Genomic DNA, 12195 nt, shown 5'->3' with positions numbered 1-12195 from the left:
GATCAATACATTTGGCAACAATGGTCGTTCAGGTATAGACATATGGGCCAAGCCAAACTAATCCAAATCAAAACTAACTGAAGGCTCCTGCTTTAGTTCCTCAGACTCCTTCCTCTCCAGACTCACAGTGTACGGGGTGGCGGTTAGGAGTTAAGTCATGTACAATGAGGAGAGAGTCTGCCTGAGAACAAAGCCAGAAGAAAGTGGAGAGACCTGCTAACATTCCCATTATCAACTGTTACCAAACCCTGATAACATCATTTGAGCTTCTGAATCAAGGCTGAGTTTCTCTGGAATTTTCAGTTATCTGAACTAATAAATTCTGTTTTAGCCCTGGCTGGTGGCTCAGTGGATTGAGGGCCAGCCTAAAAACCAAAGGGTTGCCAGTTCCAATCCCAGTCAGGACACATGCCTGGGTTGCAGGCCAGGTCCCCAGTGGGAAACGAGCAGTGGGCAGCACACACTGATGTTTCTCTCCCTCTAAAAATAAATAAATAAATAAGATCTTTTTAAAAAACTGTTTACTCAAGCTCATTTGTGTTGGTTTTCCTGTTTGTAAGTGAAAGGACCCTGATAAGTAAAGGTCCCCTCTCAGTGTAGGAAACTAAAAATCTACCCCTGCTACGGTAGAAAGAACATGGGCTTGGGAATTCAGTCAGATCTGGGTTCTGATTCTGATACTACCTGGCCAATTAGGCAAGAAAATCAAATCTTCTGAACTTCGGCTTTATCCATTATAAAAAGGGAACAATGACTGTTAACTGTGAATTGTAATGGAAAATTAAATGGGAGGGTATATAAAGAATCAAGGCTGTAAGTTCCACCATAACACTCATTATCATTCAAATGTTGTGAGGCCCTTGAAAAAAAGTTACTGAAAGTCACTTTCATTTCATCATTTTAAGATCGTATTAGCATAAACGATAAAAAATAAATTTACTTCTAGTCTCTGATCTCCCTACAGATGGTTACAGATTAGTCAGGAATGAAAATATTAGTTTTTCCTGAAAATATGCTCTTCAAGAACACTGTCCTCTATGATACAAACATTACTTATATGTAGTCACTTCATGGCTTACTTTTTAAATGACTTCCTAACCAAAATATTTACCTTCAAAGTATATACTCCCATTCTACCTGGAACCTTATAGAAGATGCCCTCTTCACCTCGGGAGTTTGTGTGCAGCATTGCATTCAGGCATGCAAGAGGGGAAGTCCCACTGCAAAAACAAACAAAAGAAAAAAAATGATTAGTTTCTGTCTCTGAATATCCAATGTAACAGTAACTTAAGATAAAATTAACTGATCAACACTCAAGTGACATAAACACATTTCGTAAACTATTAAAAGTCTATCAATTTACAGAGAGGCTGCCACAGAGAAAATGGATATAGAATTCATTTTCATGTACCTAAAGAAAAATGATTTAATTTTCTTAATCATCATTCAGTATCTAACACTGAAGCCAAGAAAAACTTATCTCACAAAAGTATCACAAATATAATGTGAAAAGATTCTATTTCACTTAAAATTTTGTCAATTATACCTCAGTAAAGCTGAATTTTTTTTAAAAGACACTTTCATTTAGAAGAAGCTTTAAATGTCCAGGAGATAGAGGAGAAAAGAACACACACAGGTTCAAATAAAGAGTATTAAGCTCCTTGACTACTGCTGCACCAGACTAAATCTGAGTTGTGAAACAAACACATTTCTAAGTCTCTTGTATTGGGGGGCGGGGGGGACGGGGGACGGGGGATGGGGGACACGCGGGCGGCGGCAATATAATTGACATATAGTTGCAGGTGTACAACACGAGTCCATATTTGTATATATTGTGCTGAGCTCTTATATTTAGACATATTACAAGATCACTTAAAAGTAGGTTTTGGAATAGTTATTCATCTTCTATCTAACAACCCAAGTAAATGTTTACTAATTATAACACATTTGTTACCATATTTTGAGTTTTACATACATAATTATCTGTAAAAATGTATTACTTTCCTAATTGTAATCAGGTGTTTCCTCTTGTACTTAATAAAATAAAGCTACAACAAGAGGCTACTAGGTATCTTGGATATAACTAGGTAATAGCTCTCTGTGGCGCAGAGCAGGGCCATGGGTCCATTGTCTTTTGATACTCTGAATGTGCTGAGGATCAAAAACTAGAAAGAAGCCCTGGCTAGTGTGGCTCAGTGGACTGAACGCGGGCCTGAGAACCCTGAGAACCGAACGGTCACCGGTTCAATTCCCAGTCAGGGCGCATGCCTTAGTTGTGGGCTGGGTCCTGGGAATGTGTAATAGGCAACTGATCGTTGTATCCCTCACACATCGACGTTTCTCTCCTTCTCTCTCTTCTTCCCTCCCCCCCAAAAATAAATAAATAAAATCTTTTAAAAATTGAAAGATGGAGTACAACAAAGAAAATAAAGAAAAACCTTTTGCTGAAGAAAGCTGAGTGTCTCCAGGTTGACTATTTCATAGTTATGTTTCTCTAATTTGGTTATTTCCATGTTAAAAATATATATAATTCTAGTCAGAATTCCAAAATGTGTATCAAATAAACATATAAAAATTACCAAGAAATTTCTGGAACAAAAATAATAGGAGAACTGCTTAAGAAGATATTAAAAAATGCTGTAAGCCATTATTATTGAAGCGATTTACTTCTGGGACAGCATAAATAGGCAAATGAACACTCTTACAGACTGCTGGTGAGACAAAAGAGAAAATGCAGAAACAGATCGTAATAAATGTAAAAGGTCCTATTTCTGTGTAGTGGGAAGAATACAGACGGCATCATGATGTGGTCACTTCGGGTCATCTGTTCCCTCTTCTTCTGCAGACAGTACCTAAAATTTCCTGTGAAACATTATCCCTCCCACCCTAATGTGGTTGAGATGGAATTCCATACTCATCACAGGTGTAAACCCAAACTGTTAATCTAGCATTTCCTGGCAAAAAAGGCCAGTAAGCATTTCTGTGTGCAACCCACTCCCCACCCGGACAGTGACAGATTCAAGAACAGACATGTGACTTAATCCAGGCCAACATCCAAAGTCGTTTTCCTCTTTTTTAAGGCATTTGGGAGGAGAAACTCTTTCCAGGGAAGCTTCAGAAAGATACCCTTTGTCTTCCCCTGAAGTAGTATGAAGAAGTAATGCCTAAACCTCTCATAATCATGTGACCATAAGGAATCACCTGGAATTGGGGTGGAACAACACACAAGACAGAAGAAGACCTAGGAAGGGGTTACAGAAAATATTTCAACACCTAGAAGGCAGAACTAAGAAAGAGGAAAACAATCTTTTTTTTTTTTAATAAAGCAGTGTTACTTTTGCACTGTACCAAGCCTTGCCTTGAACCAATCTTACCTTTGGAATTTTGTTGAGGTTTTAAGTCACAAGAACTGAGAGTCCTAAATAAAATAATTTATTTAATAAGTAGTGTTGGCTATCATGTTGTACATCTGGGAAAAATAATCCTCACAATATATACAAAAACATTCCAAATGGATTAAAGGTCAAAATATAAAAAGTAAAAGGTATTAAAAGAAAGTAGTATAACCTACAGGATACACAGAAACCTTTCTACAGAAGACAGGACACCTAAAAACCACAGAAAAGAAACATACTGGCTAAATAAAAATAAAAACAAAAACTTCTATACAGGGCCTTGACTGGGGCACTCAGTGGGCTGCGCATCAACCCACAGACTGAAAGGTTACAGGCCAGGTCCCAGGTTGGGAGCATGCGAGGGGCAACCTATCTCTTTGGAGTACCTAAAATTTCCTGTGAAACATTATCCCTCCTTTGGAGAAAGACACATGGATATTTCTCTCCCGCTTTCTCCCTCCTTTCCCCTCTCTCTGAAAGTAAATAAATTAGATCTTTCTAAAAATTTCTATACAGGAAAAAAAATACAACCAACGAAACTATAGAAAGTATACAAAGCTGAAATGTGTAACTGCAAAACAAATGGCAGACAAAAAATTAATAGACCTAAGAGAGTTTCTTTTAGGAAAACACAGCAAAGCAGGAAAACATAGATAAATAGGAACAACTGATCATAAAACATGCAATGTAAATGGCCAACAGATAACATGGAAAGAAGACCAAACTTAATAGTGATCAAAGGAAAACAAATTAAATTGAGATACCACTGGTCAAGCAAATTAAATCGAGACACCATTGGTCAGACTTGAAGAAATCAAATGAATTCAAGTCTTAGTTAGCAGTATTGTACTATATTTATATAAGGTATTACCACTAAGAGAAACTGGGTGAGGTATACATGACACTATTTTTATTATTTCACATGAGCCCATTGTTACTGTAAAATGAAAAAAACAAAAGAATCCATAAAATCCATTGCTGGTAAGGTTATGGGCACTCTGTATTATAGGTGGTTGACGGGACTGGAGATATACATAAGAATTAACTACAGTAATGTTAAAATGTCAAGGGACTGAAAATGACCTCAAAGTCCATTAATAAGGGAATGCTGACAATATTTTAGTAAAGTAACCAACAGGATATAAATAACAGCTGCATTAACAGTAAAAGGAGTGTTCAATTCCAGAAAGCATTGTTTTGCCCTCACAACAATTCTTTTTTGAGTCAGACAAATTATACAATTTTTACAAAAACAAAAATCTAATTTATACAGCTGTTAGATAAAATGTTCATGATCATGAAATTAATAAACGGTGAAGCCAAGATTTCAGTAAGAAGAAAACAAAAGCATAACAGGGAAAGACTGCTTAAAAAGAACATATAACCAAGTGAAAAGACATTATAATCTGATAAAAGTTTGACCCAACTAATGGTATTCAATTTCAGTATTAAGTACCTACCCTGTTTATGCCAATAAACTAGGAACTGTGGCTCTAAAAAAGAAAGTTTTCTTAGCTTAGAATCTAAAAGGGAAGAAAGACAAGGAAATAACCACAGTACACTGTAATTTAATCAATGCGATTAATACAGACACGGACCGAAAACACTGAAGACCAAATGTTTCTGATAAAAAAATCTTTTGGATTTTAGAAAGGTAACTCAGTATGCCATATGTGATGTAATACCGCTAGGGCGATTGAGGGCAGCACCCCTTAACCAGATAGTAAAACATTAATATTCACATTAAGTGGGATAAACAAAGATTGCATACAGTTTCATGTCAGTTCAAGAGTTGCAAATTGAGTTTCAGTAACAAATGTATGGAAAAAAACTTTTTCAAGCATTCTGAATTCAGGAATTATGGATTAGAGACTGCAAACCTCTTTATATAAAGTGCTTTGTGTTAGAGAGAAACAAACAAATAAGGTCCAGGGTTCAGTACCTAGAACCACACCAAACAAACAAAAAACTCAAAATACCACCCACCCAAAAATGAAAATATATGGCAAACACATCTGGTGAAAAGATGTGGTAAAGGAGATACAGACACCATCGTAATTTTATTCTTTGCAAACCTGGGTATAATTTTCCTTTAAAAAAAAAGATCTTATTCATTTATCTTTAGAGAGACACAGGGAGAAAGAGAGGGAAAGAAACAGCAGTAAGAGAAGTATCAATCGGCTGGCTCTCACATGCCCCCAACCAGGCATGTGCCCTGACAGTGAATGGAACAGCAACCTTTCAGTTCACAGGGTATCACTCAATCCATTGAGCTACACCAGCCACAGCTAATTTTCCTTTGAAGAAAATAAAGTTTTGAAAAGCCAAAATGGGATACAGAACACTGTACCGTTTAAGAAAAAAATTCAGATTTTATTTCAGGAAAATATTAATATAAAAAGTCAGAGAATCCTGGCAGAGTTTAATTTCGTAAATTATGAAGCAATGACAGAGAGGTAAAACAGACACTACCATAATGGCAGGAATATACCTTCAAGGAAAGTTAACTACAGAATTATATAATAAAAATAAATTTATGATATAAATAAAAATAACTGAATAACTGGAAAAATTAAGTGTTATATGCATGGGTGATAAACCCCTGGTACTGATTACATAGTTATCGTGAGACAATGCAGCTTCTAATTTTCCATGCTCAAGAGATCAGAGTCAGGGTAGGGGGGACTGTTTGTTGATTTTTTTTTTTTAAGGAAAGAAACAAGTGCAACTAAAACTTATCCTAAATACATAGCATTTACAACTACATACATAGTAACAAAAACATTTTAATTTAGTATGTGACTCCACTGTGGGCCAGCCAGATTCAATGGTATGTGATTTCCGTTAAGCTCTCTAGAAAGCACGTTCTCTCAGATCCCAGGACCTATGAATGTAATCCTGCAAGTATTTTAACGGTGAAGCCTTTGATTGTGTGGACCACGAAAAGCCATGGGCTGCTCTGAAAGAAATGGGAGTGCCTCAGCCTTTGATTGTCTTGATGTGTAACCTGTACTATGGACAGGAAGCCACTGTCAGGACAGAATAAGGAGAGGCAGAGTGGTTTCCTGGAACCAAAGGTGTCAGGTAATGGTGCATTTTATCTCCCTATTTGTTTAATGTGCATATGGAATATATCATACAAAAAACTGGGCTAAACTCAAGAGAAAAGGAATGAAAACCAGTGAAAGAAATATCAAGAACTTAAGATACAAAGACACTATCTTATTGGCAGAAAACTAGCAATGATTTCAAACAACTTCTGATAAAATTGAAAGAAGAAAATGCAAAGCAGGACTGCATTTGAACATCAAGAAGGCAAAAACCATGACTACAGAAGAAATATACACCTTTAACATAGTAAATGAAGACTGAAATTGTTAATGATGTTGCTTACCTTGGTTCAGTCATCAATTCAAATGGAGACCGCAGCCAAGAAATTATGAATTAGGAAAGCTCACTCAGAGCAAAGACGTGCCATTAGAGATCAAGGCTAAGATCATACACACCCTCATATTCCCAATTAGTATTTAGGGATACAAAAGCTGAACAGTGAAGAAGGCTGATAAAAACACTGATTCATTTGAAATATGGCCTTACAGGAAACCTCTACTGATACCCTGGACCGCCAGAAAGACGAAGAAATGAGCCCTAGAGTAAGTGAAGCCTCACTGGACGTAAAACGATAATACCAAATCTGTCCTATTTGGGACATATCAAGAAAAGGCAGGATTCTTTGGAAGACAATGCTGGGAAAAATAGAAGGTAGCAGGAAAAGAGAAAGACCAAACATGAAACAGATTGGCTCCATAAAAGAAGTCATAAGCATGAGACTACAAGAGTTGAGCAGTACTATTGAGGACATGACATTGTGAACATCACTCATTCCCAGGTTCACCAGAAGTCAAAGCCAATGCAATAGCATACACAAGAAGAGGCAAGGCGCTACTCAAACCTGTAAAGACAAACCCAAGGACTCAAATATTCAAAAACATTTATCTTAATTTTTTCTAAACCTTGCAACTTCAAGGATTAGGAATCAAGCCTAGATTTAGGCACAAAAAGCAGACTGGCAGATTAAATTACTGTTTTTTAACCCATCATTTACTTCCTCCATCATATCACTTTGCAGTATGTAAAGCAACGATTTTCAACCTTTTTCATCTCCTGGCACACATGAACCAGTTACTAAAATACTGCGGCATACGAAAAAATAACAATTTTTCCAATCTGACAGAAAAAAAACAGGTATAATTTTGATTGATTTAGAAAAAAATAATTGCCTACCCTTTTTTGCTCCAAAGTGACTTTTTAAAAAATCATATGAGTCCTGGTACCAAGAATTAACCAATCAGATGTAACCTTACATGATGTGAACAATAAGATGTAACTCTATTATAAAAGGCCTACATATTGTTGGCCAAAAAGTTCATTTAGTTTTGTCCATAAAAGACACATTTTTTCATTTTCACCAATGACTTCATTGATTTCAATGACTTTGAGTATGTCGGCTATATTCTGTGTGGTGTAACACTGATTGTTCTCAATTAATGTCTCAATTCAATCATTATCACTTCAACTGGTCTACCCAACAGTGGAGCATCGTCCAGCTAGAAATCTCTAGCATGAAACTTCGCAAGCCACCCTGGACATGTTCCATCAGTCACATCACCTTCTCCTTACACTGTGCAATTTTTTCCACTTCAGTTGCATTTTTACCTTTCTTGAAATAATAAATCATAGTATGCCAAAAATGTTGCATATTTTCTTCCATCTTCAATATTAAAATGACTAGGCAAAAATTCGCCAATTTTGATTTTTTTTAAGTGCATGTTGATATGACAGCTGTCACAATACAATCTAAAAAAACTGTTTCAAATGAAGTTAAAGACAACTAAGCATTACTAGAGCCATCTTAGGGAATACACCAAACAAACTTTTTGGCCAACCCAATTATTTGTGGTTCAAGACAGGACATTCACACCAGATGGCTACTATTATGTTGGCTATTGTCATTTTTTCATTTGACAATCTAAGGGAAAAGAGGTCTGTACCCCTGACTAAATAGTCAGGTACTGCATGTTTTAAAAATTCTTGCGACACACTAGTGTGCCACAGCACACCAGTTGAAAACTGCTGTATTAGAATAAGTGAAATATATTTCCCCACCCCACATGAATGTTGGATTTGGTCACAAGACTTCATTTGGTCAATGAAATGATAAGAGATATGACAGAAACAGAGGCTAAAATGTGCTTGTTTATTTGACTTAATCCTGAGACTGCCATGACAGGAGGCCACTGATTCCAGAACAGAGAACAAACCACAACCTAAAGCCAAGCCTAGGCAACAATAAATGAACCCCAGCAAATCTAAAGACACAAGAAAACAAACTACTTGTTGTTATAAGCCACTAAAACTTTGAGATTGTTATGCAGCAAAAACTGACCAATAAAAATAATCCCTGTATAATGCAGAAAACATCAGCCTTCTCAGCAATACTCAATACCAAAAGACAGGAAGCAAAGCACTTATGTCAAAAAAAATTTTACATCCAACCAACATGTCATTCCAACAAAAAAATAAAAAGTAAAAAATTGAAAGATAATCATCCAAACTTAAAAGCCAACAAATAAATGCACCTAAATAAACAATCCAGGAACAAAGAAAATGGTTTAGAGCAGGAAAAAAGTAAACAGTTGCACTAATATAAGAGAAATATAAGTGTTTTCTATTTTTTCAACTTTTATTTTAAAAATGAAAATACACCTTCAGAATTTTTCTATTTTCTTTTTCTTCAACTTCAGAATCATTTAGGAATTAATATCCTAAGTATATTAATATACTTCAGTGAAAACATGCCCTGGCTGGTGTGGCTCAGTGGACTGAGCACTGGCCTATGAACCAAAGGGCTGCTGGTTCAATTCCCAGTCACGGCACATGCCTGGGTTGGAGGCCAGGTCCCCCCGTAAGGGGTGTGCAAGAGGCAACCACACATTGATGTTTCTCTCCCTCTCTTTCTCTTTCTCTTCCCCTATGTCTTAAATATAAATAAATAAAATCTTTAAAAAGAAAAACAAAACTGAAGTATAGCAATTTTCTTAGTTTCTTAATTAAATGCAATAAACAACGGTTATTCTTGGGTAGTGAATTTCAGGGGTACGTTTTTCATTATTAACTTTTATTTTGGTTATCAGGTATCACTTTTACAAAATTATTAAATACTCAAATACATAAATTATTAAAACCATGTAACTTCTGAAAATGAGTAAGGTTTTTTTTTCAAAATCACTTCCTTTGTCACAGGGCAAGCTATTAAAAACAAAACAAGAGGGGGAAACTGTACAGACTGAAGTGAAAGATTTCCACTAGAAAAGACACTTTGAAAAGCAAAGTATTTGTTGACCAAGTACAAAAGACATATTCAAAAAGAGTCACAGATGCCCACAAAAACGAAGAAAGGGGACACCTACATGTAACATTCAAAGATCAAGAGACAAGGCAAAGATGACAAGGGTAGGGAAATCTAGTGGTTTTAGAATATGTTTAGATCATATCACCAAAACTTTTAATCATTTCAATTATAAGATAATGATCTTTAGGGGGAAAAATTAGCTTTTCACTTAAGAGTATCAATATAAAAACCATCATGACATTCAGACAGTAACTTCAAAGTCTGTTATACCAAAGTATTGTTTTCAAACAGAATTAGAAAAGCTTTGCAAACCTCTAATAGAATAATGTCTGTGTGAAAATTTACCTTTAAAGTGTATTTGACAAATAATTCATTATACCTCAAATCTGTTTAGATATCCATGCTAAAGACTTATCTTAATGCTTCTTGTGTAGGGAGTAAACTGTGTCTTGTCTTCAAGCAATAAAATAAATGATTATAGTGGAAAATAACCCATATAAAACAAATTAACAAAAACAAAAAAAGATTCTTTGGAAAATTTGCTTGTATACTCTCTCTGTCCTCTCAGTACTCCACTGTAAATCTTTACTTTATCTTCCCATTATTGTCTTTCTTCCACTATTGTTTTTTTAAAAGTGTAATTTGTCTACTACCAATAAGGTGTGAGCAAAACTGTTTGAAAGGAAAAAAAGTCCAGTGATTATGTTTTATTTTAAAGTAAATATATGGAACAATATGATTCAATTTTATTTAGATTAGATAATCATAAATTCTTGATACAGAAGTACCTTAGAGAACACCTTAACTTTTCACCTAATGCAAGGGTGTCCAACCTGCGGCCCGCGGGGCATCCCAGGATGCCTACGAATGTGGCCCAACACAAGTTTGTAAATTTACTTAAAACATAAAGAGATTTTATTTTTGTGATTACATGTCACAATGTATTTAACGTGTGGCCCAAGACCAAGTCTTCTTCCAGTGTGGCCCAGAGACGTCAAAGGGTTGGACACCCCTGAAAAGTGAAATACAAAACTGTTCATCAAGAGCTTACCTAATGTCGTGACCCTCCTCAAAAATGAAGAAAGCAGCCCTTATGTTTTGGAGTCAGACAGATGTGGGTTCAAGCTTTATCTCTAACTAGCTAAGAAATTTCTCACTGCTTCAATGTCTTTATGAAATAGACTTCAGAGGGTTTACTTAAGATTAAATAGATCATATGCATAAAGTACTTCAATTCTATCTTAGTCCATAGCCACTTCCACTATTGCTTCACTAATAGTGTCTTGCTTTTCAATCTTATAATAAAAAGAAAAAAATAGGCTTTAAGAGAAATACAATGCTCCTTAAAAGGTCACCCTGTAACTACTGCATATAAAGAAATATTAACTGCCTTTATGTCAGCCAATCAAGATGCTAACATTTTTTAACTGACTGGGACAAGTTCCTGAAAATCACATGCATCTGAACTAAAGAAGTGTAGATGGCTGCATATGATGACATACTATTTGGAGTAAAAGAAGTATTGGTGTGGAAAACAAACTAAAAATAAAATACTTGTCAATATAAGCTAAGGACATAGTTCTGAAACAAAGAGCTGAAGAGAGAATACAATTTAACAGATTTAAATACATCAAAAATTAAGAATTTGTTGTAATTTTGTCTTTGTCCTACTTGGTATTTCTTGTTCATTTAGAAATACAGTTTATGCATCTAAACAGCAAAGTTATTTATTACAATTATTTTCTACGTCTGAACAACAGCTGTCAGTCTTGATATAGCCACATATATGTCGAGATTCAGAGCTTTGAAGGAGTCAACTGACCCCTTATTTTACCAACTCCTGGCATTTTCCTACTCACAGAAGTAACTTAGAGTTATAATAAAGCTGATATAATTAAATGGCTTTAACACAGTGAGTTACCTTACCTCAAGCAGCAAAAACAAAGACCAAAAATAGGAGTGGCAAGATGGTGCCAGCAAGTGGCATCAGATCGTAAGAGGCAGCCCAGACCAGGAAGCCTCTTCATCCTTGTGGCCCTGAGATTACCAGCCTCCTCTCCTCAATTGCTGAAGAGCCCACGGCGCAAGCGAGGATGGGTCCTGTCACAGGCACCTGACCCAAGAAGCCTCTTGTTCCCACAGGCCGGAAACTCCCTGTCTCTCACATCTAGAGGCATCAGGCAGCCTTGGCCTGTGCAAACTCCACAGAAAGCAGCAACAGATCACTGGGAGTCTCTGTGTCACCAGAGTAAAACAAGAAGACCACAGTCCACCAAGAGTCCAGGATTTGCATGGCAAATCCGAGCAGTGTGAATGCCTGCTTAAAGAAAAGGTTAAACGTAATATGACCCGACACCTCCTAACATAATAGCTAAAATATCCAAGATT

The 12195-nt window shown here is 36.1% G+C and overlaps 1 protein-coding gene across 2 annotated transcripts in view; it reads right to left on the bottom strand.

Annotated features, from left to right (window-relative positions):
- ASXL2 (ASXL transcriptional regulator 2) overlaps positions 1-12195 on the bottom strand; it is a 106052-nt gene that overhangs the window by 50213 nt on the left and 43644 nt on the right. For both annotated transcript variants that reach the window (XM_054568910.1, XM_054568917.1), the window contains exon 3: positions 1112-1220. In XM_054568910.1, the coding sequence (XP_054424885.1) occupies positions 1112-1220 (109 nt within the window). The remainder of the gene's footprint in view (positions 1-1111; positions 1221-12195) is intronic.

The sequence above is a fragment of the Pteronotus mesoamericanus genome, unplaced genomic scaffold (genome assembly GCF_021234165.1).
Source record: "Pteronotus mesoamericanus isolate MK-2021 breed Mesoamerican mustached bat unplaced genomic scaffold, CSHL_Meso_final contig_101, whole genome shotgun sequence".
NCBI lineage: Eukaryota > Metazoa > Chordata > Mammalia > Chiroptera > Mormoopidae > Pteronotus > Pteronotus mesoamericanus.
Note: the sequence above shows the minus strand (reverse complement) of the source record. Positions and strands in the feature narration are given on the sequence as shown.